We start from the raw sequence: 24638 nt of genomic DNA on the forward strand, positions 1-24638 counted from the left end.
TAAGCTGTGAATGCAGTTTACCTAATGCTATTTGCCTCTGGTGCTGCTGCAAGTTAGTATGCATGTGCATCTGACAATGAATCTGACTTTGACTTCCAGATTGAAGATACTAAAAAGGTAATTTCCACTGGGATAGGTGGAATTGTCTAAGATTTATACAACTGTCAATTTTTTCAGTTAGCGGATGGGAATAACTCTAGGATTAATTTACATAGCAGTTGCTGCTGGTTTTGCTTAACATTCATCAGATGAATGTTTCATTATATCTTTACTTTTGAATCAAAGAAAATACCACAGATGCAATAAATATAAATACATAAGATTGCTTATATACATAGATCAATTATATGTCCATAAAGCAACGCCAGGCTGTACATAGTTGACTGACAGGAAATAATTAAGTAGTGGTGGAGTTCCAGCATTTATATAAATGATTTGGATGTGAATGCACAAAGCTTCACCAATAAGTTTGTGGGTGACACAAAATTAGACTGTTGATAGTGAAGAAGTTTATTATAGATGATAAGGGGACTTTGACTAGTTTGGAAAGTGGGCCAAGGAGTAGGACAAGGATTTCATAAGTTAAGTGCATTTTGGCAAGTCAAAACAGCATTAGGCTTGTACTATAAATGACAGGGCACTGAGGACTGCAGAACATAGTTAGTTGAAAGCAGCATCACAGATAGGGCATTTTAAAAAGGCATTTAGCATGCTGGCCTTCAGTCAGGGCATTGAGTGTAAAAGTTGGGACATTATGTTACAATTGTGTCTGCTGTTGGTGAGGCCGTACTTGTACTATATATGGTTTGGGTCTCACTGCTGTAGGAACATGGTCAAATTGGAAAAGTTTATGAGGATGTTACTGGGACTAAGGGACTTGCGTTGTTCCAGGTTGGCCAGTCTAGGTCTTTATTCCTCGTAACACTGAAGAATTAAATATTTAAAATTATGAGAGGCATAGATAAGGTGGTTGGTAACAGACTTTTCCTAAGGGTAGGGGAGTTTGGGTGATTTTGCATGAGAGGGAAAAGACATTGAAGGGTCCTGAGTGGCAACTTTTTCTTGCAGAGGATGGTGAGTAACACAATGAGCTTCCACAAGTGGTTGAGGCAGGCACCATAATATCATTTAGGGAGCACTTGGATGTGGAATGGCTCAGAGGAAAATAGGCTAAATGTAACAAAAATCGGGACTAGCTGGATAGATACCATGGTCTGCATGGACTCATTTGGCCAAAGGGCCTGTATCTGTGCCTTTTTTTCTCTCTCTCGCTCGCTCTCGCTCTCTCTCTCTCATTATTCATAATTTTTTTTTTCCTTCCATTGCCTGGTGAGGCTCCAGTAACCTAGATCCATGAATTTCAGCAAATAACAAAATGTTTCTATCTGGCTGGAAATTTCCAAGTATAAAAATACGGGCTTCAGTTATAGTCGATCACAGTTTAACTGTACTTACTAGTGGAAGGTTGCAGTGTTATTAGTCCCAATCCGCAATCCGATTCACTTTCCGGAATTCCACTTCGTGGAGCAAAGTTGTCATCTGGTTGGCATATAGCAGTCTGAGGCAAACTGCCTTCGTTGCTGAGGCTAGCTAAAGGTGCTGGGTACAATTCTTCTTGACACTTCATACTAGACTGTATATTTTTGTCTGTATTACCTATACAGTAACAGACATATCAGAAAGGATTAAACTATAGCAGTACTGATTAAAGATTATACTCAATAAGGACCCTCACCATCCAGTCATGCCCTCTTCTTATTGCTATTATCAGGAGGTGGTACAAGAGCCAGAAGGTGCACACACTGTATTTTAGGAACAGTTTTTTTTCCTCTGCAGGTTTTTGAACAGTTCATGAACACTACCTTTGTATTCTTCTTTTGCACTTTGTTATTTCGTTAATTATTGTAACTTGTCAAAGTATTTTATGTCTTGCACTGTAGGGCTGCCACAAAAGCAACAAATTTCACAACAAGTGATAATTAACCTGATTCTAATTTTGGAATAAAATATTTTGAAAGCTAATCATTTTGCAAAAAAAGTGAGTTAGTTAGCAAGGTGAATTAATTAAATATTGGAACGAGTCTGCAAACAGTGCTGTTCACAAACAGCTCATGCTTTAAACACTAAGGATTAATGAACCCAAAAGATAGGAGAAAAAAAATTACATTTGAAAGACAATCAATTTTATTGAACACGATTTGTACCATCTTGCATTAACTGAATTTATTATACCTCCATATCTTACTTCAATTTTCTGGCATGCAAATATACATGGGAATTATAAAATCGATGATCTATTTGGGCTTTCTTTGATATAACCATAACACTGTATCTCTTCTACAAGGTTATTAAATATTGCCTTTATGAACTCTTCAGCTTAACTCAATGGTGAAAAGGGCCTTTTAATGGTTGAGATTTTCCACTTTATAAAGGCTACCTCTGCTACTTTATCCACTTTCACATCTACAACTCCCATTGATGAATTCATTACCCGCAGACTTGACAACAATGTTTTTCTTGCTAGTATTTAATCCTCTAGAAAATCAGTTCATATCTTCAAAATTAATTTACTCATTGCATCTCTCTTTTCTCAAACTTGCACCTCTCCAGAGCTGACTTCTGATTTGCATTGAAAAGGACTGACAACCATGCCTTCCTAATTTTTCTGTGCACATACACTTCATGCTTGTTACTGACACTGGAATTTACCTCTTTGTATATCCATGCCACACCCTTGTTAATCTTCATATTTCATACAGAATATACTGCCACACTTTCAAGCTACTTTCAGAACTCTATTTATTTGTGACTCAAGATCTTCCTGGTAGATTGGTTCTAGCAGTAGTTTTTCTGCTTTCAAAATGCTAATCAAATGCATCAAATTCTTCAAAAATCTTTTTTTTAACTTTTTGTTCTACTTTCTTTCCATTACCTCTTAACCTTCACAATCTTTCACTTAACATGTGGTAAATTGCCTTTACTTCCTCTGCTGTCACCTACACTGATTTTCCAACCTTTCCTAGACTTGTGGACTGCTTTTTCTTTTTTCTCATTTTTACAACAAGCACATTTCATGGATCCCTGCTCTACAAGTGTTTCATCTATTGAATCAAATACCAGCAATACAGCATCAAAAAACCTTTATACTTACTTATATTCTTGTGCATATCAGCTCCATCTTCCACTGGAATAGCAACTGCGTCTTGCACTGAAGAGGAAAGTGAATTGCACGAAGTGAATAAAGAAGCTTCTGGTGAGAGCTGATTGTATGGTCCTGATGATGGCTGATAGGAGACATTTCCCTGCTGGGAGGATAAACTTTGTGGTTCTGTATTCACTGCCTGTAGTACAACAGAATCCATTCAAAGAAGATGAATTTAAAAAGTGATTTATTGTTATCAAATTATTGTAAAATAAGTTACAAGATTGACTGGGTTCCAAATAATGTCAGATAGTTACAACCATTGTGCATGATAATGCTGGTGCCTCTGATATCTCTTTGACCATGGTCAAGCTAAACAGCTATCTGGCAACCAGAATTACAGTTCACCCCATTAGCTTCTTTATTGTTCTAGAATCCGTTTTTTTTTAAAAGATACATGAGATTCTGTATATACTGAAAGTCTTGAGCAACATATACCAAATGCTGTAGGAACCCAGTAAGTCAGACAGTACCAATGAGGGGAAATAAACAGTCGACTTTTCAGTTCAGATGACGGGTATTGGTCTGATACATAAACTATTTATTTCTCTCTATTAATGCTGCCTGACTTGCTGAGTTCTTCCAGTATTTTGTATGTCATAAGCAGTGGTCAGTGAGTCACTGGTGGCAGTTGGAGATAATACAGACAAAGGATTGTAAACTGCTATGAAATGCAGGGCTGTTGGATATGACCAGCAGGTCAGGTCATGATAATGGAGGAAAATACCGAGCCAATATCACAGATAGATCATATACAGTTTGGAACTAAATTTAACAATCCTAATGTTATATCTGAACACCTTGCAAGTTTGAAACTTGAAATTTCAAATTTCCCACCAGTACCTAACTCACATAAGTTTTGACTTTGAAGTCAGCTTCTGTAAAATATGGTGAGGAGGAGGACCTAGGAAAGATGGTGCTAGTGGTTTTGTAGACCCAGGCAACTCCTTCAAGTTCATCCACGAAACAGCTTATTCTTCTTCGCTTTTCTTTTCTTTTCAAGGTGGTCGGGGTTCTGTCGGAGTCTGTGATTTACAGCTCAAACTATGTCTATGGTGGGAGGGTTGGTGCTTTTGCTTCTGCTGCTGTTTGTGTGTGGAATAGGTGGGGGGGAGCTTCGGGATTCTAATGTTTCATTCATTCTTTGGGATTTCTTGTTTTGTGGATGTCATAGTCATAGTCATACTTTATTGATCCCGGGGGAAATTGGTTTTCTGTGAACAGTAAGAATTTCAGCTCGTATACTTTACATATTCTCTGAGATTAAATTGGACTATTTGAACCTATTCTGTCAAATGATGTCCACTGAGACCTTCACTTTCCTGTCAAAGCAACAGCCCATTTACATTCCACTGACTTCCTTTCAAAATGCTGCCACTCTTAATATATTTTGACAGGGAGTCTTGCCAGTCTGATAGGGAATATCATGTATTTGAATGGCATCTCAAGCTATTGTGTATATTAATTTTTCAGTGAATGTTGTAAATTTGCAATCCTCATGTAGAACTTCTCAGCTGAGGTACACTAAGATCTGAACACATCCCCCCCCCCCAATCTTCATTCAACTTTTGTTCTCAACAATAGCAGAATTTCACCTAGTTGTGTGAACGATCATTTGATCACTGGGTTTATAATGCTGTTTCTGCAGTAAGCATCCTAGATTATTCTCAAGGTATGAAAATGGCTTATTAAAATAACCTCATCATAAATTTATACAATAATTTTATCCTTTAATTTTAGTTAAAACAAACAAGAAAAACTACAGTTTTTAAAATTACAATCTGGTGCATGCTGTTTTCCTCCCCTACTTCCACCATCCATTGTTAAGTGCAAAGCAATTTTTTTTTTTGTAAAAACACATACTTAGTGTAGAGCATTTATTTATTACCTGCACTGGTATATTGAGTGTCTTCAGATCTCCATTTACCTTTTCATATGATGCAGAGAAGTTGTCTGAGGCACAATTCCCCTACAATTATAAATATTAAAACATTCTTGTTTGCGTTTAGGTCTCTCTTATGCATGTTGCAACTATTTTTCATTCATAGCTTTAGTATGTACATAACTGCTCTTACCCTGCTCCAGTCCATTCCAGTATTGATTACTCTAGGTATGAAGCAGAACTTCTTAATAACAGTCTAAGATTTTGCTTCTTCACACATTAACACATCTAGTTGTGGGTATCAAAGCTGTGCAATTCCTGAACTTCTGTTACTATTAAATGCAAAACTTCAAGTGTGGTCTGACTAGGTTTATTTTGATATAACTGCATCTACAGTGCAGATTAAGTGCAATGCAATCTAAGTGCTCCATCACTGTTTAGGCTGTGTAATTAAGCATTCAAATGGTTTTGTTCAAATCTGTATTTTTAGTTTTCTAATTCCACATGGAATTATGTTGATTCCAAGACTGGATTGAATCAATTGCTTTTAAAACTATGACAGAAGTTTGTCTTTGCAATCCCTCCCTATTGCCATATTTCTCAATAGGCCTCCATCTGCTTCTTTTACCAATCAGGAGGCTATATTTACACTGCTGTATGCATTGCACAGTATTAATTTAATGAAAACGTGCTGCCCAACTGATTGAGATGTACATTATAATCATTGTAAAAACTAATCATTACTTCCTAAATCTTGGTGTTCATCATAGCTAACCAATAGAATTAAATTAAGGAGCACTCACTTTGGCTCGTTTGAGATACAAAACATCCTCAAGTAGAGTCAATTCATTAAAGGTTCGAACCACTGGTTCCAATTCTATGAGGCACTCTGCGTAAACAAACAAGCATTATTTCAATGATTATTCGTTTTGTTTTAAATTCATCCCTGTACCTAAACCAATGTATTTATAGTACATGATAACACAGATGTAGGACAGAAGTTCTGCAAAGTTGCTTAAGTTCAACATTATTCATACAATCAGCCAAGCTAACACGGAACATCTTATTAGTGGCCCAGATCTTTGGATGGCTGTGTGGAGAACGATAATGCTACACAGCACTGTAGCCACTAATCAGATGCTTAAAACCAATCTAGTCTACATATTTTTTGACATTTTAGTGCAATGACATATTGTAAACTAATTTTAGAATGTCAAGCATAAATTACTTAGGAAATATTTTCTTTGAATGTTTGCATTAGCTTTCTGAAAAAAAAACACACTGCCTAAAAGCCCAATTTGCTCAAAATTCATTTCTCAGGTTAAATCAATCACTGAGAAGTTCCGGTGAATTGCATTGGTTTGCAAGGCTTTAGAATTACAGAGGAGGATAGGACTTCTTGAGTTGAGATTGTAAATTGGAGAAAGGCCAATTTTGACAGTATCAGAAGGTGCAGATTGGGATAGGTCATTTTCCGGTGAAGAGGTGCTTGGTAAGTAGGTGACTTTCAAAAGTGAAATATTGAAAATGCAGAATCCATATGTTCCTGTTAGAATAAAAGGCAGGGCTAAGAAGTTTAGCGAACCTCAGTTATCAAGAGATATTGAGTCCCTGGTAAAGAAAGAGACAAGTGTAGGCCATTAGAATCAAATGAGGTGCTTGAGGAGTACAAGTGGAATGCAAGAGAACATTTAAGGGAGGGCTAAAAGAGGGCACAAGATTACTCACAGACAAAATGAAACCGAATCCTAAGGTTTATATAGCTATATTACGAGCAAACGGCTAGCAAGGGACAAAACTGGTACACTTGAAAATCAGTAGCACCATCAATGCATGGAGCCAAAAGAGATGAGAGAGATTTTTAAAAGAATTTTTTGCATCTATATTTACTCAGGAGACAGTCTCAGACTATAGAACTGAGGTAAAAAGGTAGTGAGGTTATGAGATTACAGAAGAGAAGGCGCTGGAAGTCTTGAGGTGAATTAGGGTGGATAATTCCATGATAAAGTGTCCCTTTGGAGGCTAGTTCAGATGCTGTAGAGGGCCTGGCAGAGATATGTAAAACACAGGTGAGGTGTAGGAGGACTGGAGCATAGTTAATGTTGTTCCATTGTTCAAGAAAATGCCCAAGAATAATCCAGGAATTTATAGTCTATTAAACCATCTGTCAGTCATGGTAAATTATTGGAAGGCATTTGAAAGGAGAGCATATGTAAGTATTTGGATTAACAAGGTCTAATTAGGAATAGTCAGCATGGCTTTGTGTGATAGGGCATAGAGCACTACAGCACAGAAATTGGCCCTTTGGCCCATCTAGTTCATGCTGAACCATTGATCTGCCTAGTCCCATTGACCTGCACCTGGACCATAGCCCTCCCTACACTTCCCATCTATGTACCTAAATTCCTCTTGAATGGTGAAATCTTCCTAGCTACCACCTCTTGCGCTGGCAGCTCGTCCACACTCTCACCACCCTCTGAGTGAAGAAGCTCCCCCTCATGTTGAAGTTGTACAAGATATTGGTGAGACTGAATTTAGAGTATTGTGTGCAGTTCTGGTCACTAAACTGCAAGAAAGAAAGACGCTTAAGAGGTGGAGGAAAATTTACAATGATGTTGCTGGGACTTAAGGAGTTTATAGGAAAGGGTTAAGTAGGTTAGTACTTTATTCCCTGGAGTGCAGGAGAATGAGGGGAGATCTTATACAGGGATACAAAACTATGAAGGTGTATATAGGGTGAATGCATGTAGGCTCTTTCCCTTCAGGTTGGGAGAGACTAGAACTAGAGGTCCTAGGTTTAGAGTGAAAGAAGGCAGTGTGGAGTGATGATGGCATTAAACGGTGATTCCTTTGCTTGCATCTTCGGAAACAGCTCTATTTCCATCTTTAATATCTTTATTTTTCCCTTTCGGGGTTCTTTTGAAGACCCTGACCTGGAGTTACATGCTGACTACAGTTCTTTGCGGGAATGGGACTCGCTCTCAGGGTTTCATAACCGGCTGTTGTTGTTTGGTATGCCAAGGGCTCGGCCTAAGAGTCCAGCTTGGATTTGGAAGCTTAGGATCTCGGGGCTCTGAAGATAGGCGGATCAAGGGTCGGTGTCACGACAGGAGACCCCTTGTATCATTGGGGAAGTTGGAATATCTGTTGTTGTGTGTCTAGATCTTTGGGCACAGAGCTCGAAAAAAGTGATGTAGTGGACTTTTAACATCGTAAACCAGCAAGTTGTTTATTATGTCTCTCGCTCGCTGAGAAAATGGAAACACCTCTTTCTCCCTTATTAAGGAGAGAGAGAGAGCCTGTGGTATGTTGAATACCGGGTGAAACGCGAAGTCTTTGGGGTAACTACAAGTCTGTTGCTTTGCTCACACTTGAGTGTTTGTAGTGGGTGCAGATACTTTTTTTGCTAGTGGGGGGAGGGGGATTGTAGCTTTCTGTCACTTAGGTGCAGGACGGGGGACTTTGGAGTTCTAACATATAACTGTCGGTCATTCTTTGGGGCACTCCTCTGTTTTCGTGGATGGTTGCAAAGGAAAAGCATTTCAGGATGTATATTGTATACATTTCTCTGACATTAAATTGTACCTTTGAAACCTTTGAAGGTGAAATATTTGAGAGGAAACTGAGAGGAAACCTCTTCACTCAGAGGATGATGCAGGTGTGGAAGGAGCAGTCAGTGAAGTGGTCGATGTGGGATCAATTGTAACACTTAAGAGAAGTTTGAATCGAGGAGGGGTTTGAAGGAATATAGCTTGTGTGCAGGTAGAAGTGACTAGGCAGAAAATCAGGTTGTTATGGACTAGATAGGACAAAGGGCCTGTTTCTGTCCTATAGTACTCTATGAATCAATAAAAGCATAATTAGAATGAGAATCAAATGTATCCATTTGCTGCAGTCAGCAAATGCAGTAATGCTTTAATTGACTGAGTTTTTAAATCCATATTTTCATGATGTTGGTAAAGGAGGAGGTGTTTGCATATTTTTTATATCTACAGACCCAGATGCTAGGTATGAACTTATATTTACATTCAAGGGGATACCGCAGACAGAAGTTGCTTCTCTTATTCATATTGGACTGTTGTCTAATACAGAGGTTCATACAGAGAAAAAGGCTTATTTTGTAGCTGTGATGCAATCTGATCGAAGATTGCAACACTGAGGGTTAACTATCCTTTCATAGAAAGGACTGACGTGGAGAACAGAGTGCGGGAATAATTCTGGGTTTTTTAAAAATATTTCATTTTTTTTTTAAATGAGGCAGAAATGATGGAAGCAGGAAGATATTGAAAATGAAAAAGACCTGGTAGTAATTCGATGTTCGAACTATGTTATCATGTTGGTTTATTACCTGCAGTATGACGTAAAATTATAAATCTGGTGTTGCTACTTTGGTGACTGGGGAAGTTACCATATGCAGCTCAGGTTTGCGATAGGGTCAGGATACCAAACAGTTCATCTAAAATAAGGGCTCCAAAACCGGGGTCCACAGACCCTTCAGTTAATGGTAAGGATCCATGGCATAAAGAAGGGTTGGAATCCCTGGTCCAAAATGAGGTTATGAATCAAAGGATCTTGAGGAAAAGCTTCCAATATTTTTCAGTGGTTGAGGACTGGCCTTTCAGACAGCAGATAAGGAACTAGAATGAGGGAGTTTTAAAAAAGAAATTAAAACATGGGTCGTTGAGATGGAGGTGAGGCAGTTTGGCTTGTGATCCACTCCTCAGGTGCTGCAACGTGAATGGGCTGGACTTGTGTTATAGTGCTAGGAAAGTAACTTCTGAAGGATTTGCTTTCGGTTCCTGTTGGCAAAGAGTTGTGACCTCCAATCAAGTGTCCAGTGATACAACCTTAAAGAGCTGGTGAAAACAAATTAATCCCACTGAACTGACCATTGTAATCATGACATAAATGAATCTGGAAATGATCACTGCAAGTTATTAAAACTTATATCAGATCCACCTTTTGGAATCATTTGGATTACTGCAGTTATCTTTGAAATCCATATGCATCACACTTATAACAACTTACTAATAAAGGAAGGGCGTTCATGAGGGTTTTGAGACCAGCCACTTGTCATCAAATCGAGCAGAATTTCACGGCTGGGGATGTCCAATGGTAAACTTTCCTCACTGGTGTCAGGTCTGGTACCTCGCAGTACACTAAACATCACCTGTACTGGGTTTGTAGCATCTGCGAAAGGACAGAGGATGCAAATGAGAAACTATGTATAAAACAAACAAAATCTACTTCTTGTCAATCAAAATGTTGCGATTTAAGGTTTTAACCAAAGGAAAATATTTTGTTTAGAAGTTAATCATGAAATGTACAAATGAGCTTTTTGGAAAATTAACTACAAAGATACTGTACTGAATTCTAAGTTCGTTACTGTGGTGACCAGACAAGTATTATTCCATGCATTTTCATTTCATTTTAGATGATAAACAACTTAATTTAGTATTCAGAAATAGCATATTAATGTTGTGGAAAATAATTTGAGTCTGCTATTGCGCCTGATAGGTGTGGGTATACCCACAATGCTAAAGGACTGCAACAGTTCAAGAGGGCAGCTCACCATCACCTTAAGGGCAATTGGGGATGGACAATTAAATGCCATCTCAGCTCACAAAGTCCACATCCTTTGAATATATACAAAATGTTTTTGTGATTTTTTTTTCTTTTGGCCTAATATATATCATCAGTATGTGTCTTGTCGTATGACATGGGTGATCATAGTCTTCCATCTCCCTTTCATTTGAGAAGTTCTGATAAACTTTTCAAAACTTTTGCCTCGATGTAACTCATGAATGTTATGCTTTGTCAACTGCAACTTTTTTTTCCGTCAATTTTTCCTGTCACTGCAAGATGTCCGAACTTCTCTTTCCTCAGTACATGTCCCAGAGATTCCAGTTGCCATTTCTTGGTCGATGCTATCAGCTCTCTTCTTATTCCTGCTTTTCGCAACACTTCCTCATTTGTTCTCTATCCTTCCTCGGTACTTTCATCATTCTTCTCAAAAAACACATTTCTGCACCTTCAAGTCTTCCCCCAGTTTGCTTTGATATTGTTCAAGATTCACTTCTATATATTAGTCTGGAATGAATGTAGCACCACAACACTCTGAGTTTCATGCCTGTAGAAAATATGCTATTCTTTAGTATCTTGCTCAAACGTGCATTTAGCAATCCCAATCCTTCTTCTAATTTCAACATCTGCCCTACCGTCAGATGTTATCGTGAACCTTAAGTAATTGAACTTCCGTGTTTGTTTAATTGTTTCGTGCCCACTTTCAGTTCAGGTTTCTGTATTTCTTTCTTGTTTGTGACAACGTACGTTTAGTCTTCTTGCAGTTGATGGTCAATCCTCTCTTTGCACTTTCTTCAACAACAGTACTTGGAGCTTCTCTATAGAAGTAGCTATCAGCACTGTGTCATCTACATAGCACAGGTTGTTCAAATTGTTTCCACCATTTATCATGCCTGGAATACTACTAATTTCTCTTAGAATCTTCTCCCAATAGAGGTTGAATACATCAGGTTGAAAACATACAGACACTGAATGACTGTTATTTATGTAATGCCTTCATATATTTTTAAAATACTTCTCTTTTTTTTTAATCATAGCCTTGGCAAAAAAAAGTTGCTGTTATAAGGAAATATGGCAACTGATATGTGTAGCAATAGAACCAGAACATTTTGCAAGTGTTCAATGGATCAAGCAAGGACTGAAATATTTCTAGTTTTATCTCCTCAGTTGCTTCTTCTCTGCAGATAGTTTCAAACAATTTTCTATTTTCACATCAGATGTTCATCGAACTCAATACTTATTCGTACTCCACAAGATGCTACAAAAAGCATCTAAATAAACTATTACTCATTCTGTACTGCTGAAGCTCAGTGAGGGAAAACATTAAGCCTTATCACTGAAGGAACTGTGCTGTGATTTTCAAATAATACATTAGGATATTTATCTTCATCTGGGAGTGCAATAGAGCTTCCAATTCCAATCATTCCCAAAACAATGCACTTTTGAACTGCAGCCCTCCTTTAAGGCTATACCAAAGTGTCATATTTCTGGTGTTGAACTTTAATGCAGACTTTCAGAAATGCTTTAGTATAGATCCGTATCTGGCGAACAAATGTTGATTGGAAGTAAAATGTTTGGCTTTGAAATGTATGTGTTTGTATTTATTTCATTTTTTTTAAAAGAGAAATTGACATGGTCTGAAATTAAAACCACATGAGAACTTGCCTTCAAATGGTTGTTTCCTCGAGAGAACTTCCCACATTATTATTGCATAGCTATAAAGGAAACAAAATACATTTATACATTTGTGATCTATTAACATGACAAACCATATTCATTGTTGAGGCTTCAAGTTGCACTACACCAAGTTGCTTGAAGCAACATGCAGCATTACAGTAGAACACTTTCACAAATAACTCACTTTAGAATTTTACTCTCACTTTTCCAATACATACTTTAACATAATATTTCAGATACTAGAGAAAAGGGAACACAATAACTTGCAGTTTGTTAATAAACAGGAAATATTGTAAAAATCCTGACAAGGATACTTCCAGTTATGTCATAATATGAGAGGGAACTTGATGAAGGTCATAGTGATAGTCATACTTTATTGATCCCGGGGGAAATTGGTTTTTGTTATAGTTGAACCATAAATAATAAATAGTAATAAAACCATAAATAGTTAAATAGTAATATGTAAATTATGCCAGTAAGTTATGAAATAAGTCCAGGACCAGCCTATTGGCTCAGGGTGTCTGACCCTCCAAGGGAGGAGTTGTAAAGTTTGATGGCCACAGGCAGGAATGACTTCCTATGACGCTCTGTGTTGCATCTCGGTGGAATGAGTCTCCGGCTGAATGTACTCCTGTGCCCACCCAGTACATTATGTAGTGGATGGGAAACATTGTGCAAGATGGCATGCAACTTGGACAGCATCCTCTTTTCAGACACCACCATCAGAGAGTCCAGTTCCATCCCCACAACATCACTGGCCTTACGAATGAGTTTGTTGATTCTGTTGGTGTCTGCTACCCTCAGCCTGCTGCCCCAGCACACAACAGCAAACATGATAGCACTGGCCACCACAGACTCGTAGAACATCCTCAGCATCGTCCGGCAGATGTTAAAGGACCTCAGTCTCCTCAGAAAATAGAGACGGCTCTGACCCTTCTGACGCTTGAGGACAATATGAGGACAATATGAGTGAGGTTGATGTTCTGGAGCATGTTGATATTAAGGGAGAGGAGGTGTTGGAGTTGTTAAAATACATTAGGACGGATAAGTCCCCGGGGCCTGACGAAATATTCCCCAGGCTGCTCCCCGAGGCGAGGGAAGAGATTGCTGAGCCTCTGGCTAGGATCTTTATGTCCTCGTTGTCCACGAGAGTGGTACTGGAGGATTGGTGGGAGGTGAATTTTGTCCCCTTGTTCAAAAAAGGTAGTAGGGATAGTCTGGTTAATTATAGACCAGTGAGCCTTACGTCTGTGGTGGGAAGGCTGCTGGAAAAGATTCTTAGAGATAGGATCTATGGGCATTTAGAGGATTATGGTCTGATCAAGAACAGTCAGCATGGCTTTGTGAAGGGCAGATCGTGTATAACAAGTCTGATAGAGTTATCTGAGGAGGTGACCAGGCATATAGATGAGGGTAGTGCAGTGGATATGATCTACATGGATTTTAGTAAGGCATTTGACAAGGTTCCACACGGTAGGCTTATTCAGAAAGTCAGAAGGCATGGGATCCAGGGGAGCTTGGCCAGCTGGATTCAGAATTGGCTTGCCTGCAGAAAGCAGAGGGTCATGGTGGAGGGTTGGAGGGTCGTGACTAGTGGTGTCCCACAAGGATCGGTTCTGGGACCTCTAATTTTCGTGATTTTTATTAATGACCTGGATGTGGGGGTGGGTAGATAGATAGATAGATATACTTTATTAATCCCAAGGGAAATTTGGTTTTGTTACAGCCGCACCAACCAAGAATAGAGCATAAATTTAGCAATACAAAAAACCCCAACAATCAAACAACAAAATGCAAACTATGCCAGATGGAAAATAAGTCCAGGGCTAGTCTATAGGCTCAGGGTGTCTGACCCTCCTTGGGAGGAGCTGCACGTTCGGTGGGTTGCCAAGTTTGCAGATGACACAAAGGTTGGTGGTGTTGTGGATAGTGTAGAGGATTGTCGAAGATTGCAGAGAGACATTGATAGGATGCAGAAGTGGGCTGAGAAGTGGCAGATGGAGTTCAACCCAGAGAAGTGTGAGGTGGTACACTTTGGAAGGACAAACTCCAAGGCAGAATACAAAGTAAATGGCAGGATACTTGGAAGTGTGGAGGAGCAAAAGGATCTGGGGGTACATGTCCACAGATCCCTGCAAGTTGCCTCACAGGTAGATAGGGTAGTTAAGAAAGCTTATGGAGTGTTAGCTTTCATAAGTCGAGCGATAGAGTTTAAGAGTTGCGGGGTAATGATGCAGCTCTATAAAACTCTGGTTAGGCCACACTTGGTGTACTGTGTCCAGTTCTGGTCACCTCACTATAGGAAGGATGTGGAAGCACTGGAAAGGGTACAGAGGAGATTTACCAGGATGCTGCCTGGTTTAGAGAGTATGCATTATGATCAGAGATTAAGGGAGCTAGGGCCTTACTCTTTGGAGAGAAGGAGGATGAGAGGAGCCATGATAGAGGTGTACAAGATAATAAGAGGAATAGATAGAGTGGATAGCCAGCGCCTCTTCCCCAGGGCACCACTGCTCAATACAAGAGAACATGGCTTTAAGGTAAAGGGTGGAAAGTTCAAGGGGGATATTAGAGCAAGGTTTTTTTACTCAGAGAGTGGATGGTGCGTGGAATGCACTGCCTGAGTCAGTGGTGGAGACAGATACACTCGTGAAATTTAAAAGACTACTAGACAGGTATATGGAGGAATTTAAGTTGGGGGTTATATGGGAGGCAGGGTTTAAGGTTGGCACAACATTGTGGTCCGAAGGGCCTGTACTGTACTGTACTGTTCTATGTTCTATGTTTATATCAGGATGGATGGAGGGTAATGCTATATTTCTCAGCCTGGAAAGTAGGTACAAGAAACGGCAATATATTTAATTAACACATCCAAATGTATTCTAATACAGGCAGCAATCAAGTTAGCTTTGATCATGCCCTTCAGTGGCTAAATTTTCAGAACACCACCAATTAGAGCTAATCTGCATTTGCTGAAGCTTTCAGACTGCTCCTAAAGCTAAGGTGCATTGAGGATGGAACACTCTTGGAAAATATTCTACAGCTGAATGAGATCTGGAAATGAGCAAAATAGCAAGAGTAAGCTCCAAGATTTTCAGATAGAGCTTTTGTTGGAGGAATTGGCTGGATGTCCTGTCACCTCTAGGGATTAGAAGCCACTCTCCCACATTCTCTCACAAAGAAGAGGAAGAAAGTAGTTATGGCAAAATTATACTCAAGAATGCAGATTCAGTGCCAGATATTGAATGGCTTCCTGAATGGTCAGCATAGGTGAATACCCATCTATCTGCTAGATTGTAGTAACAACACCATTTGATTCTAACAATGATCAATACAGCACATCCTCTTGAATTATCTTCAATGTCTATTACCCAGATCATCTACCCATTGATTTTAAGCAGCTTTGCCCCCTCATATACACTATTTAGAGTCATAAGGTAAGGCAACACAAAAACAGGCTGTTCAGCCTGTCTAGGGCAACCAGAACTGTTATTCTTCCTAGTCCCATCGATCTGCACCTGGACCATAGCTCTCCATACATCTCCCATCCATGTAACTATCTAACTATCTTTTAAATGGTGCTATCTAACCTTCATCCATCATTTCTGTCAGCAGCTCATTCCACACTCTAACTATCCTCTGAAGAAGTTCAACCCTCAAGTTCCCCTTAAATATTTCACTCATCAACCTTAAACTATGATCTCTAGTTCTAAAGAAAGTGGGATTGAAAGAAGGAGAAAGGATGCCACAGACACCAGTTTACCAGAGGGAAGAGTTGCTAGTACAGTGTTAGGGGTGATTAAGGAGGATAGCTGATGGGTGATTGCCCCCCTCAGCCAGGGGGGTACCAGGTACAGAACTAAGACCATGGTTACGTGTGGTACACATACCTAACTTAATGGAAACACTAGTGAATTCATGGGTGACGGGGTGGCGATTCATCTCAATCAAATAATCTGTGAGGCACACCTTCCCTCTGCTAGCCTGCAGGTCACCCTTGGGCAAGGTGCAACATCTGCTTGGCCCCCGATCAGGGTCACATGAAGCTACGGGAGCAGGTGGAGGATGGTCATGAGTAACTGGTGCACATCACAAGACTCAGTCATGCGACCACTGACGCCAAGCAGACAATCCCTGAAGAGTATTGATAATGGCTGGGGTCACCTGTCTTATAATGACACTGCCTAGAGAAAGACAAATAAAACTGCTTCTGCAGAGAAATTTGCTAAGAATAATCAGGGTCATAAAACCATGATCACCTACGCCATATGAGATGGCACACGATGATAAGTGAATTCAACTAGGCTGCAGCCTCTAGAAGCAGATGTTACAGTTTCCAGTTTGCACCGTAGGGCAAGTACCAGGCAGTGAATGCCCAGCACTGCAATGGAATGTGGAATCTGCCACCACAAAACGTTAGCGTCTCAGGCAGACTGCCACTTGAATGGGTTCTTGACAGTCCATGCACAAAATGCTGGAGGAACTCTGCAGGCCAGACAGCATCTATGGAAAAGAGTGAACAGTCTTTTTCCAGACAAGACCCTTCATCATCAGTCCCATGTGTGTTTCTTAGATTTCCAGCTTCTGCAGACTTTCTCTTGTTTGTGAAAGAATATACCAATTAACATGATCACGGCTGATCTGCTGCAGGTTTCAATTCCCCGCCTATTCTAATTACCAATAGCCCTGAAATCCCCAACCTTTCATAAAAAAATCTTTCTCCTCTTTTTAATACCTCCTGTGATTTAGTTTCCATAACCCCTGGGGTACAGAACTCCAGAGACTCAACACCCACTGCAAGAAGCAGTTCCTATGTACCTCAGTTTTAATGACCCCCTCCCATTCCACTAGACCCCCACTCCTGCCGAACGGTTTCAGCCCAAAACGTTGACTGTATTCTTTTCGTAGATGCTGCCTGGCCTGCTGAGTTCCTCCAGCATTTTGTATGTGTTGCTTAGACTTGCAGCATCTGCAGGTTTTCTCTTGTTTGTCCACTATTAATTGCACTGTTTGAAACATCTTTAAAACTTGCTCTGACAGCATTGATGAATACACTGACAGAGTTAGCTCCTATATCAGCTTTTGTGAAGATGCCTGTATTCCCACTAAAACAATCACCAACTTCAGCTCTAATAAACCCTGGTTCAATGCAGAGCTTAAACAGTTGTGTCTGGAAAAGGAGGAGGCCTGTAGGACTGGGGAAAAAGTCCAAGAGAAGCCAATTAGACATGCCAAATACCAAATATTCAGTCAAACTAGAAAAGCAGTTTTCTGCATAATGACTGCTTTTTTTTCCAGTTTGGAAAGAGCTTTAGTTGATTACCAACTACAAAAAGAAGGCATCCCTCCATCCCCCAATGACTCCTCCTCCTAAACCACTTAAACCAGTTCTACTACAGGTTTGACAGATCACACTGCAAAGACATCCTCCAGGGCCCATTCAGCCAGTATATCACCAATTCCCCACACCCTTTACTGTCAAAGAAGAAGTGGTGACAAAGCTGTTCAGGATACAAAATTACACTGGCCCAAACACTGTCTCCCCTGCCATCCTTAAACACTGCGCTAACCAGATATCTACAATCTTCAGAAACATTCTCAGCCTCTTAAACATCACTGTTCCAGCATGTTTCAAGAAATCAGTCTCAAAAAAAATTCAAAGATAACTGGGTTCAATGACTACAGACTGGTTACATTCAAATCAGCTATAATGAAGACTTTTGAAAGGTTGGTTATGCCATTTCTCAAATCCATAACACCAAACTTTCTACACACGCTGACATTTGCCTATAGAGCCAACAGATTTGTAGATGATGCAGTTAACATCAGACTTGACTTTATACTACAGCTGGTCAAGATTCTCTGTCGAGTTCAGTTCAGCCTTCAACACCATCAACCCTGAGCTTCTGCAAGTGAAACTCTCCAAACTTCACATACCAGGTCCTATCTGCAGTTGGATCACAAACATCCTCTCTGACAGGAGGCAGTATGTGAGACTAGGAAAACACATTTGGATATTCCTCTGAGTCAGCACTGGTATACCATCATTGGTGTGTTGTCTCTCCTCTCCTATTCTTTCTGTGCACCAATGACTGAATCTCCAGTTATCCATCAGTTAAACTGATACAGCTCGCAGATGGCATCACTGTCATCAGAGGTAACAAATCCAAGTACCACCAGGAATCAAACATGTGCTGGTACAATCACAAGAGTTTGCAGCTGAATGCCCTCAAAGCCATGGAGATGCATATTGTCTTCAGGAGAAGTGTGTCTCCTCTCCACCCATTTATCATCAACAACTCTACAGTTAACACGGTTTCAACATTCAGGTTCTTGGGCATCATTATCTCTTCGTACCTCATGTAGGAGAACCACGTCTCCTCCATTAGCAAAAAGGCTGGGCAGAGGATGCACTTCTTGCGGCAGCTGGTAAAAGCCCATCTTCCCTAGAACATACTGGTGCAGTTCTACACTGGCATCATAGAGACCATTCTCACATCAACCATTCCTCTCTGGCTTGCTGCAACATACCCTCACAATATACAAAAACTACGCTGTTATCAGAACATCAGAAAATGCCACTGGCTGCAGTCTACCATCTGTCCAGAACAAAGAAAAGGGCAGGAAGAATTATTGGTGATATTACCCACCCAGCAAACTGCCTTTTCTAACAGCTCCGCTCCATCTTGTAAGTCTCGTCCCTCAGGCAGTTAAGCTGATCAACCATTCTATTTTGCCTCATACCCCCACACCCACTATCTACCTCAGTCACTGAACCAAACACTTTAAACCACTTTTTATAAGCTATTTACATTGTAAATATGTGCTGTTATTTATGTATATTTTATTCCATATCTGTACATTTAACTTTATATAATTCCTTATTCTGTATATTGTTGAATGTTGTTTTTTTTTGTTCCATGTAGCACCGACAAACCAGAACAATTTCCTAATACATATGAACGTATATGGTGAATTAAGTTGGTCCTTGATCCTCGAGCTGAGATGATTCCATTTTGATTTTGTCATGTCCCCCTTATGAAGTTAAATGTGACAAGAGAATTTTTTACTTTATTTTATTTCGTTTACTTATACAGCATGGAATAGGCCCTTGCAGCCCTTCAAGCCACACCGCTGGCAATCCCCAACCACCCCAAATTAACGCCAACCTAATCACAGGACAACTTACAATGACCAATTAACCTACTTTGAATTGTGGAAAGGACCTGGAGCACACAGAAAAAATCCAAGCATTCCTCATGGAGAATGTACTGAGAAAACCGGGATTGAACGCCAAACGCCAATGCCCTGAGCTGTAGGAGCATCATACTGACTGCTAGGCTACCATTCGGCTACCCATGTGTAAGATCACTTACACACAAGAGCTTCTGCAGATCAGCACACACCGTGCTGGAGGGACTCAGAAGGTCAGGGAGCTTCTAGGAAAATGATTAAAAAGTTTATGTTTCGGGGCGAAAACCTTCTTCAGGACTGCAAAGGAAGGGGGAAAATGCCAGATTAAAAACGTGAAAGGGAAAGGGGAAGGGGAAGGAGGACTAGCTAGAAGGTGATAGGGGAAGCCAGGAGGGTGGGAAAGGTAAAGAGCTGGGGAAGAAGGAATGTGATTGGAGAGGAGAGTGGAGCATGGGAGAAAGGGAAGAAGAAGGGCACCAGGAGGATGTGATAGGTAGGTGAGGAGGAGAAGAGGTACCTGTGAGCGAGCAAATCTCAAGGTTGTATAACTTTTAATATTTGCATACCTGTGCACTTGTAATGATACTGTGACACCGTAATTTCTTTTGGGATCAATAAAGTATGTATCTATCATTCTTTGTTAATAGATGTACTTGAAATAAGGTAACAGGCCAGAATAGGGGGAGGGAACAAAAAAATTAATGAAAAGAAAAATGTATGTTCATGCCATCAAGTTGGAGACAACCTAGGTGGAATATGAGGTGTTGCTCCTCCATCCTGAGTGTGGCAAAGGATTCTGCAGATGCTGGAAATCCATAGCAACACACAAAATTCTGGAGGAACTCAGCAGGTGAGGCAGCACCTATGGAAATGAATAAAAGTTTTGATGTTTTTGGCAGAATCCCTTCATTAAGAAGGAACTGTTGGATGCAGTGAGGAACTTGTTATAGCCTATTTGCATACTGGACCAGAGTTAAGACAGAGAAATCTTTTTTCTCCTGAATTCAAAGTTTGGGAAAATTACTGCATCCTCACACAGGACTTCACTTAGCTATTGAGTTTCCCAAACACGGATATTAAGTTTAGACTACTTCTGTAATTATGACTCTCTTCCTTGTAACGGGGATGGCTTGGATGTCCTTAAACCTCTACAGGAGGAATCAGGCCAGAATGAAGGAAGGAATAAAATATTTAGGAATGTAACTTGTCCTAAACAGTAACAATGATATTTGTCTGAGAGGATTTAAAACATCAAATATCTGGATGATACACAAAGTTATTAGATATCAGGTCTATATCTCGAAACAGCAAACAAATGATTAATCACATTTATGCTAGAAAATGCATGATCCGAGACCCTCTGTGGACAAGCCAAATGAGTGGAGGCATTTCTGTCCCTGAGATCTTGTGATGTGGAACTGGTATAGTTTCTTCATACTGTATGGGTAAGGGAGTCTTTGAACTTCCTGCAGTATTGGACTGACTACCTGACTAGCTGGTACAAAAAAAGTTAAAATATTGAAACACTGTTGGTGTTGTAGCTTCTCAGCTATTGAATCAGCATGGGATTAGCACTACTAAAAGGACGCGTATTATTTTCTAAAAAACTTTGTGCTTGAGTGCTATGCTGGGTGGCAGGGTGAGGCATGGTTGTACTTCAGCAGGGCTCAACAATACTTGCTCAGTATGCTGTTAAGCACTTCATCAGGAGGGAAGGATGGATTAGTAAGTTTGCAGATGATACAAAGGTTGGTAGAGTTGTGGATGGTGTAGAAGGTTGTTATAGATCACAACGGGACAGTGGTAGGATGCAGAACAGAGTTGAGAAATGGCAGATGGAATTCAATCTGGAGAAGTGTGAAGTGATACATTTTGGAAGGTCAAAACTGAAGGCAGAACACAAGGTTAATACTAGGATTCTTAGCAGTGTGGAAAAACAGAGGGATCTTGGGATCTATGTCTGCAGATCCCTCAAAGTGGCCATAAAAATTGTTAAGGTAGTTAACGAGCATATGGCAAGTTGACTTCAATAATCAGGGGATTGAGTTCAAGAGCCATGAGATAGTGTTGCAGCTCCATAAAAACACTGGTTAGAACACACTTGGAACATTGTGTTCAATTCTGGTTCCTCATTATAGGAAACACGTGGAAACTTTAGAGAGGGTGCAGAGGAGATTTACCAAGATGCTGCCTGCACTAGAGAGCATATCTTATGATGATAAGTTGATCGAATTAGGGCTTTTCTTTCTGGAGCAAAGGATGGTAGCATAGTGATTGGCACATGCTTTATAGTACAAGCAACCTGGGTACAACTCCTGCTGCTGTTTTTAAGGAGTTTGTATGTTCCCCCCATGACCACATGGATTTTCACCCACAGTCTAACGATCGGTGGGTTAATTGGTCATTGTAAATTGTCCCATGAATAGGCCAGGGCAGTGTGGCTCAAGGGGCGAGGAGAGCTGTTCTGTACTGTATCTCAGTTTTTAAAAAATGATGAGAGGTTACTTGATAGAGTTGTATAAGATGATAAAACGAATAGATAAGAGGGGACAGCCAGGGCCGTTTTTCCAGGCGGTAATGGCCAATCGAGAACGCATCATTTTAAAGAAGACAAGTATGGAGGGGGATATCAGAAGTAGGTTTTCTCCCCCCCACAGAGTGGTGAGTGCATGGAATATGATGCCAGGGTTGGTGGTAGACATTAATACATTCAGGGCATTTAAGAAACTCTTAGATAGGCATATAGGTGATAGAAAAAATTGAAGCACTAAGTAGGAGGGAGGGTTAAAATTTATCTTAATTAGGTACAAGTTTGGCATAATATTGTGGGCCGAAAGCCCTTTACTGTGCTGTAACGTTCTAAATTCTATATAAACTCCTCTTTGCCTCTCTCTGTAAATGAACTATATCCCAATCTACACTTTGATAGGCCTTTAAACTGTCACAATTCCACCAATCTTGGTATCATTCGCAAACCATCCAACCATATCTACATTTTCATCACTGATATACTGTACATCACAAAGACAGGTGCCAGCACCAATCCTGATGGAAGACCACTGGTCATGGAACTCCAGCCAGAATAACAGTCTTCCTCTCCTACTGTCTTTTATCAGCAAGCCAATTCAAAATCCAAATTGCAATTCGCCCTGGATACCATTCATATTTATCTTCTTAATCAGCGTACCATGAGGAACAATGCCTACTGCCTTAATAAACTCCTTGTAGATGTCAATTGTCTTATCCTCGTCAAACACCTGTATTACCTCAAGAAAATCAATCAAGTTTGTAAGGCATGACCTACCCTGCAAAAAGTAATGTTGTCCATAACCAATTTTGCCTTTACAAATGTGCAAAAGTCCACTGCCTAATTATCCTCTCCTATATCTTCCACACCACTGATGTGAGAATCACTGATCTAAAATAAACTGTGTTATCTCTATTTTCCCTTTATGAACAAGGGTACATTTACTACTCTCCAGGATTTGTGTAGGGGAGAGAGAATTCAAAAGAAGCGAGCAGGAACAGCTGGGATATTCTACGCACAACAGTTCCTGAAGAAATATTGTACAGTGCGTAATTAGGAACTTGGCAAGGGCCAATAAAAAGTTAGGTTTAACCAGAGCAGCCATTGTGGAAGCTGACATAGTGTGAGTAGACCAGTGGTAGACTGGGGAGCTAAGGATTTGACTCGTAGAGGCTTCAGTGAGGTGAAGGCTGTTTATTTTTTCTTTCTTTTTGTACAATCAGAGCTATGGGGATGCCAAGCAGGGTAGTGGAATGCTCCTCTTGCAGGATGTGGGAAGGCAAGGAGACCTCCAGCGTCCCTGATGGCTACACCTGCAAGCGCATCTAGCTGCAGTTTCTTTTGGACTGTGTTAAGGAAGTGGAGATGAAACTGGACGAACTCGTGAGGCTGAGGGATTGATTGAGGGATTGATTAACAGAATGCACAGGGAGCTACAGCAGTTACATACAAGATGCAGGAAAAAGGTACCTGGGTGACGTTAAGGAGGGGGAAAGGGGACAGGCAGCCAGTGCAGAGTATCTTTGAATTGTTCCCCTCAACAACAGGTATTCTGCTTTGGGTACTGCTGGGTTGCGGGGGTGGAAAGTGGATGACCTTACAGAGAAAAGCCACAGTGGTCATCAGGTCTTCAGCTCTGAGTCTGGCTCTGTGGCTCAGAAGGTGGGAGAGAAGGGGAGGGGGTGAGAAAAGAGGAGTGCAGTAGTGCTAAGGGATTCCATAGTTAGAGAAGACGACAGGAAATTCTGTGGGCGTGAAAGAGACACTCATGTGGTATGTTGCCTCCCAGGTGTCAGGGTCAGGAATATCTTGGATCGGGTCTCAGGTATTCTAAAAGAGGACGGCGACCAGCCAGTTATCTAGATACATATTGGTACTAATGAAATAGGTAGGAAAAGAGAGAAGCCCTAAAGAGAGAATATGAGGAGTTAGGTAGTAAGCTGAAAAGCAGGAGCTTAAGGGTAGTAATCTCTGGATTGCTGCCTGTGCCATGCACCAGTGAAGTTAAGAATAGCATGAATAAACTTGTCTTGGGCTTCCAGCCAGTATAGGTATCAATTTTAACTGATGTTTCGATAAGAAACTCTGCCATCTTCATCACAGATGATGGCTGGGCATGTTTCGTCTGGTGGTAATTATACCCCCATCATCCATACCTCCTGATTGGTTAGTCCTCATCCAAATAGGTTTCTGTTGCTCCACCTTGTTTACAATTGAATTCCAGTTCTTACTGAGTGAGACCTTCACTTTTGTAAAAACACTTTTCCTCTAGCTTTATTTCAATTGCTTCCTTCACTAGGTGGTCCCAAAAGCCATCGGTGCGGCACAGTAGTTTTGTGCCACAGTCAATCCTGTGGCCATTGCAAGTGCAATGTTCTGCTACTACCAATGTCTCCAGATAACCCAAATGGATCCTGTGCTTCTCGATGCGGGTTTCCACCGTGCATTCTGTCTGGTTGATATATGCTGCTCCGCAGTCACAAGGAATCCTAGCAACACCAACTGTTCTGAGCCTCAGGTCATCTTTGACCACATAAGCTATGATTTGAGCTTTCCTACTAGTTTGTGGATGG

General features: G+C 40.5%; 1 protein-coding gene across 4 annotated transcripts in view; it reads right to left on the bottom strand.

Moving 5' to 3' along the window:
* ripk2 (receptor-interacting serine-threonine kinase 2) overlaps nt 1–24638 on the bottom strand; it is a 97415-nt gene that overhangs the window by 6347 nt on the left and 66430 nt on the right. For all 4 annotated transcript variants that reach the window (XR_010019639.1, XM_063061603.1, XM_063061613.1 and 1 more), the window contains 6 exons: nt 12333–12382; nt 10113–10274; nt 5888–5973; nt 5091–5171; nt 3152–3341; nt 1456–1656 (listed from right to left, as the gene is read on the bottom strand). Coding sequence is in view for 3 of the 4 variants with exons in the window: in XM_063061603.1 (XP_062917673.1) it covers nt 1456–1656; nt 3152–3341; nt 5091–5171; nt 5888–5973; nt 10113–10274; nt 12333–12382 (770 nt within the window). In the remaining variant the exon portion in view is untranslated. The remainder of the gene's footprint in view (nt 1–1455; nt 1657–3151; nt 3342–5090; nt 5172–5887; nt 5974–10112; nt 10275–12332; nt 12383–24638) is intronic.

This window comes from Mobula hypostoma, chromosome 1 (genome assembly GCF_963921235.1).
Source record: "Mobula hypostoma chromosome 1, sMobHyp1.1, whole genome shotgun sequence".
Taxonomy (NCBI): domain Eukaryota; kingdom Metazoa; phylum Chordata; class Chondrichthyes; order Myliobatiformes; family Myliobatidae; genus Mobula; species Mobula hypostoma.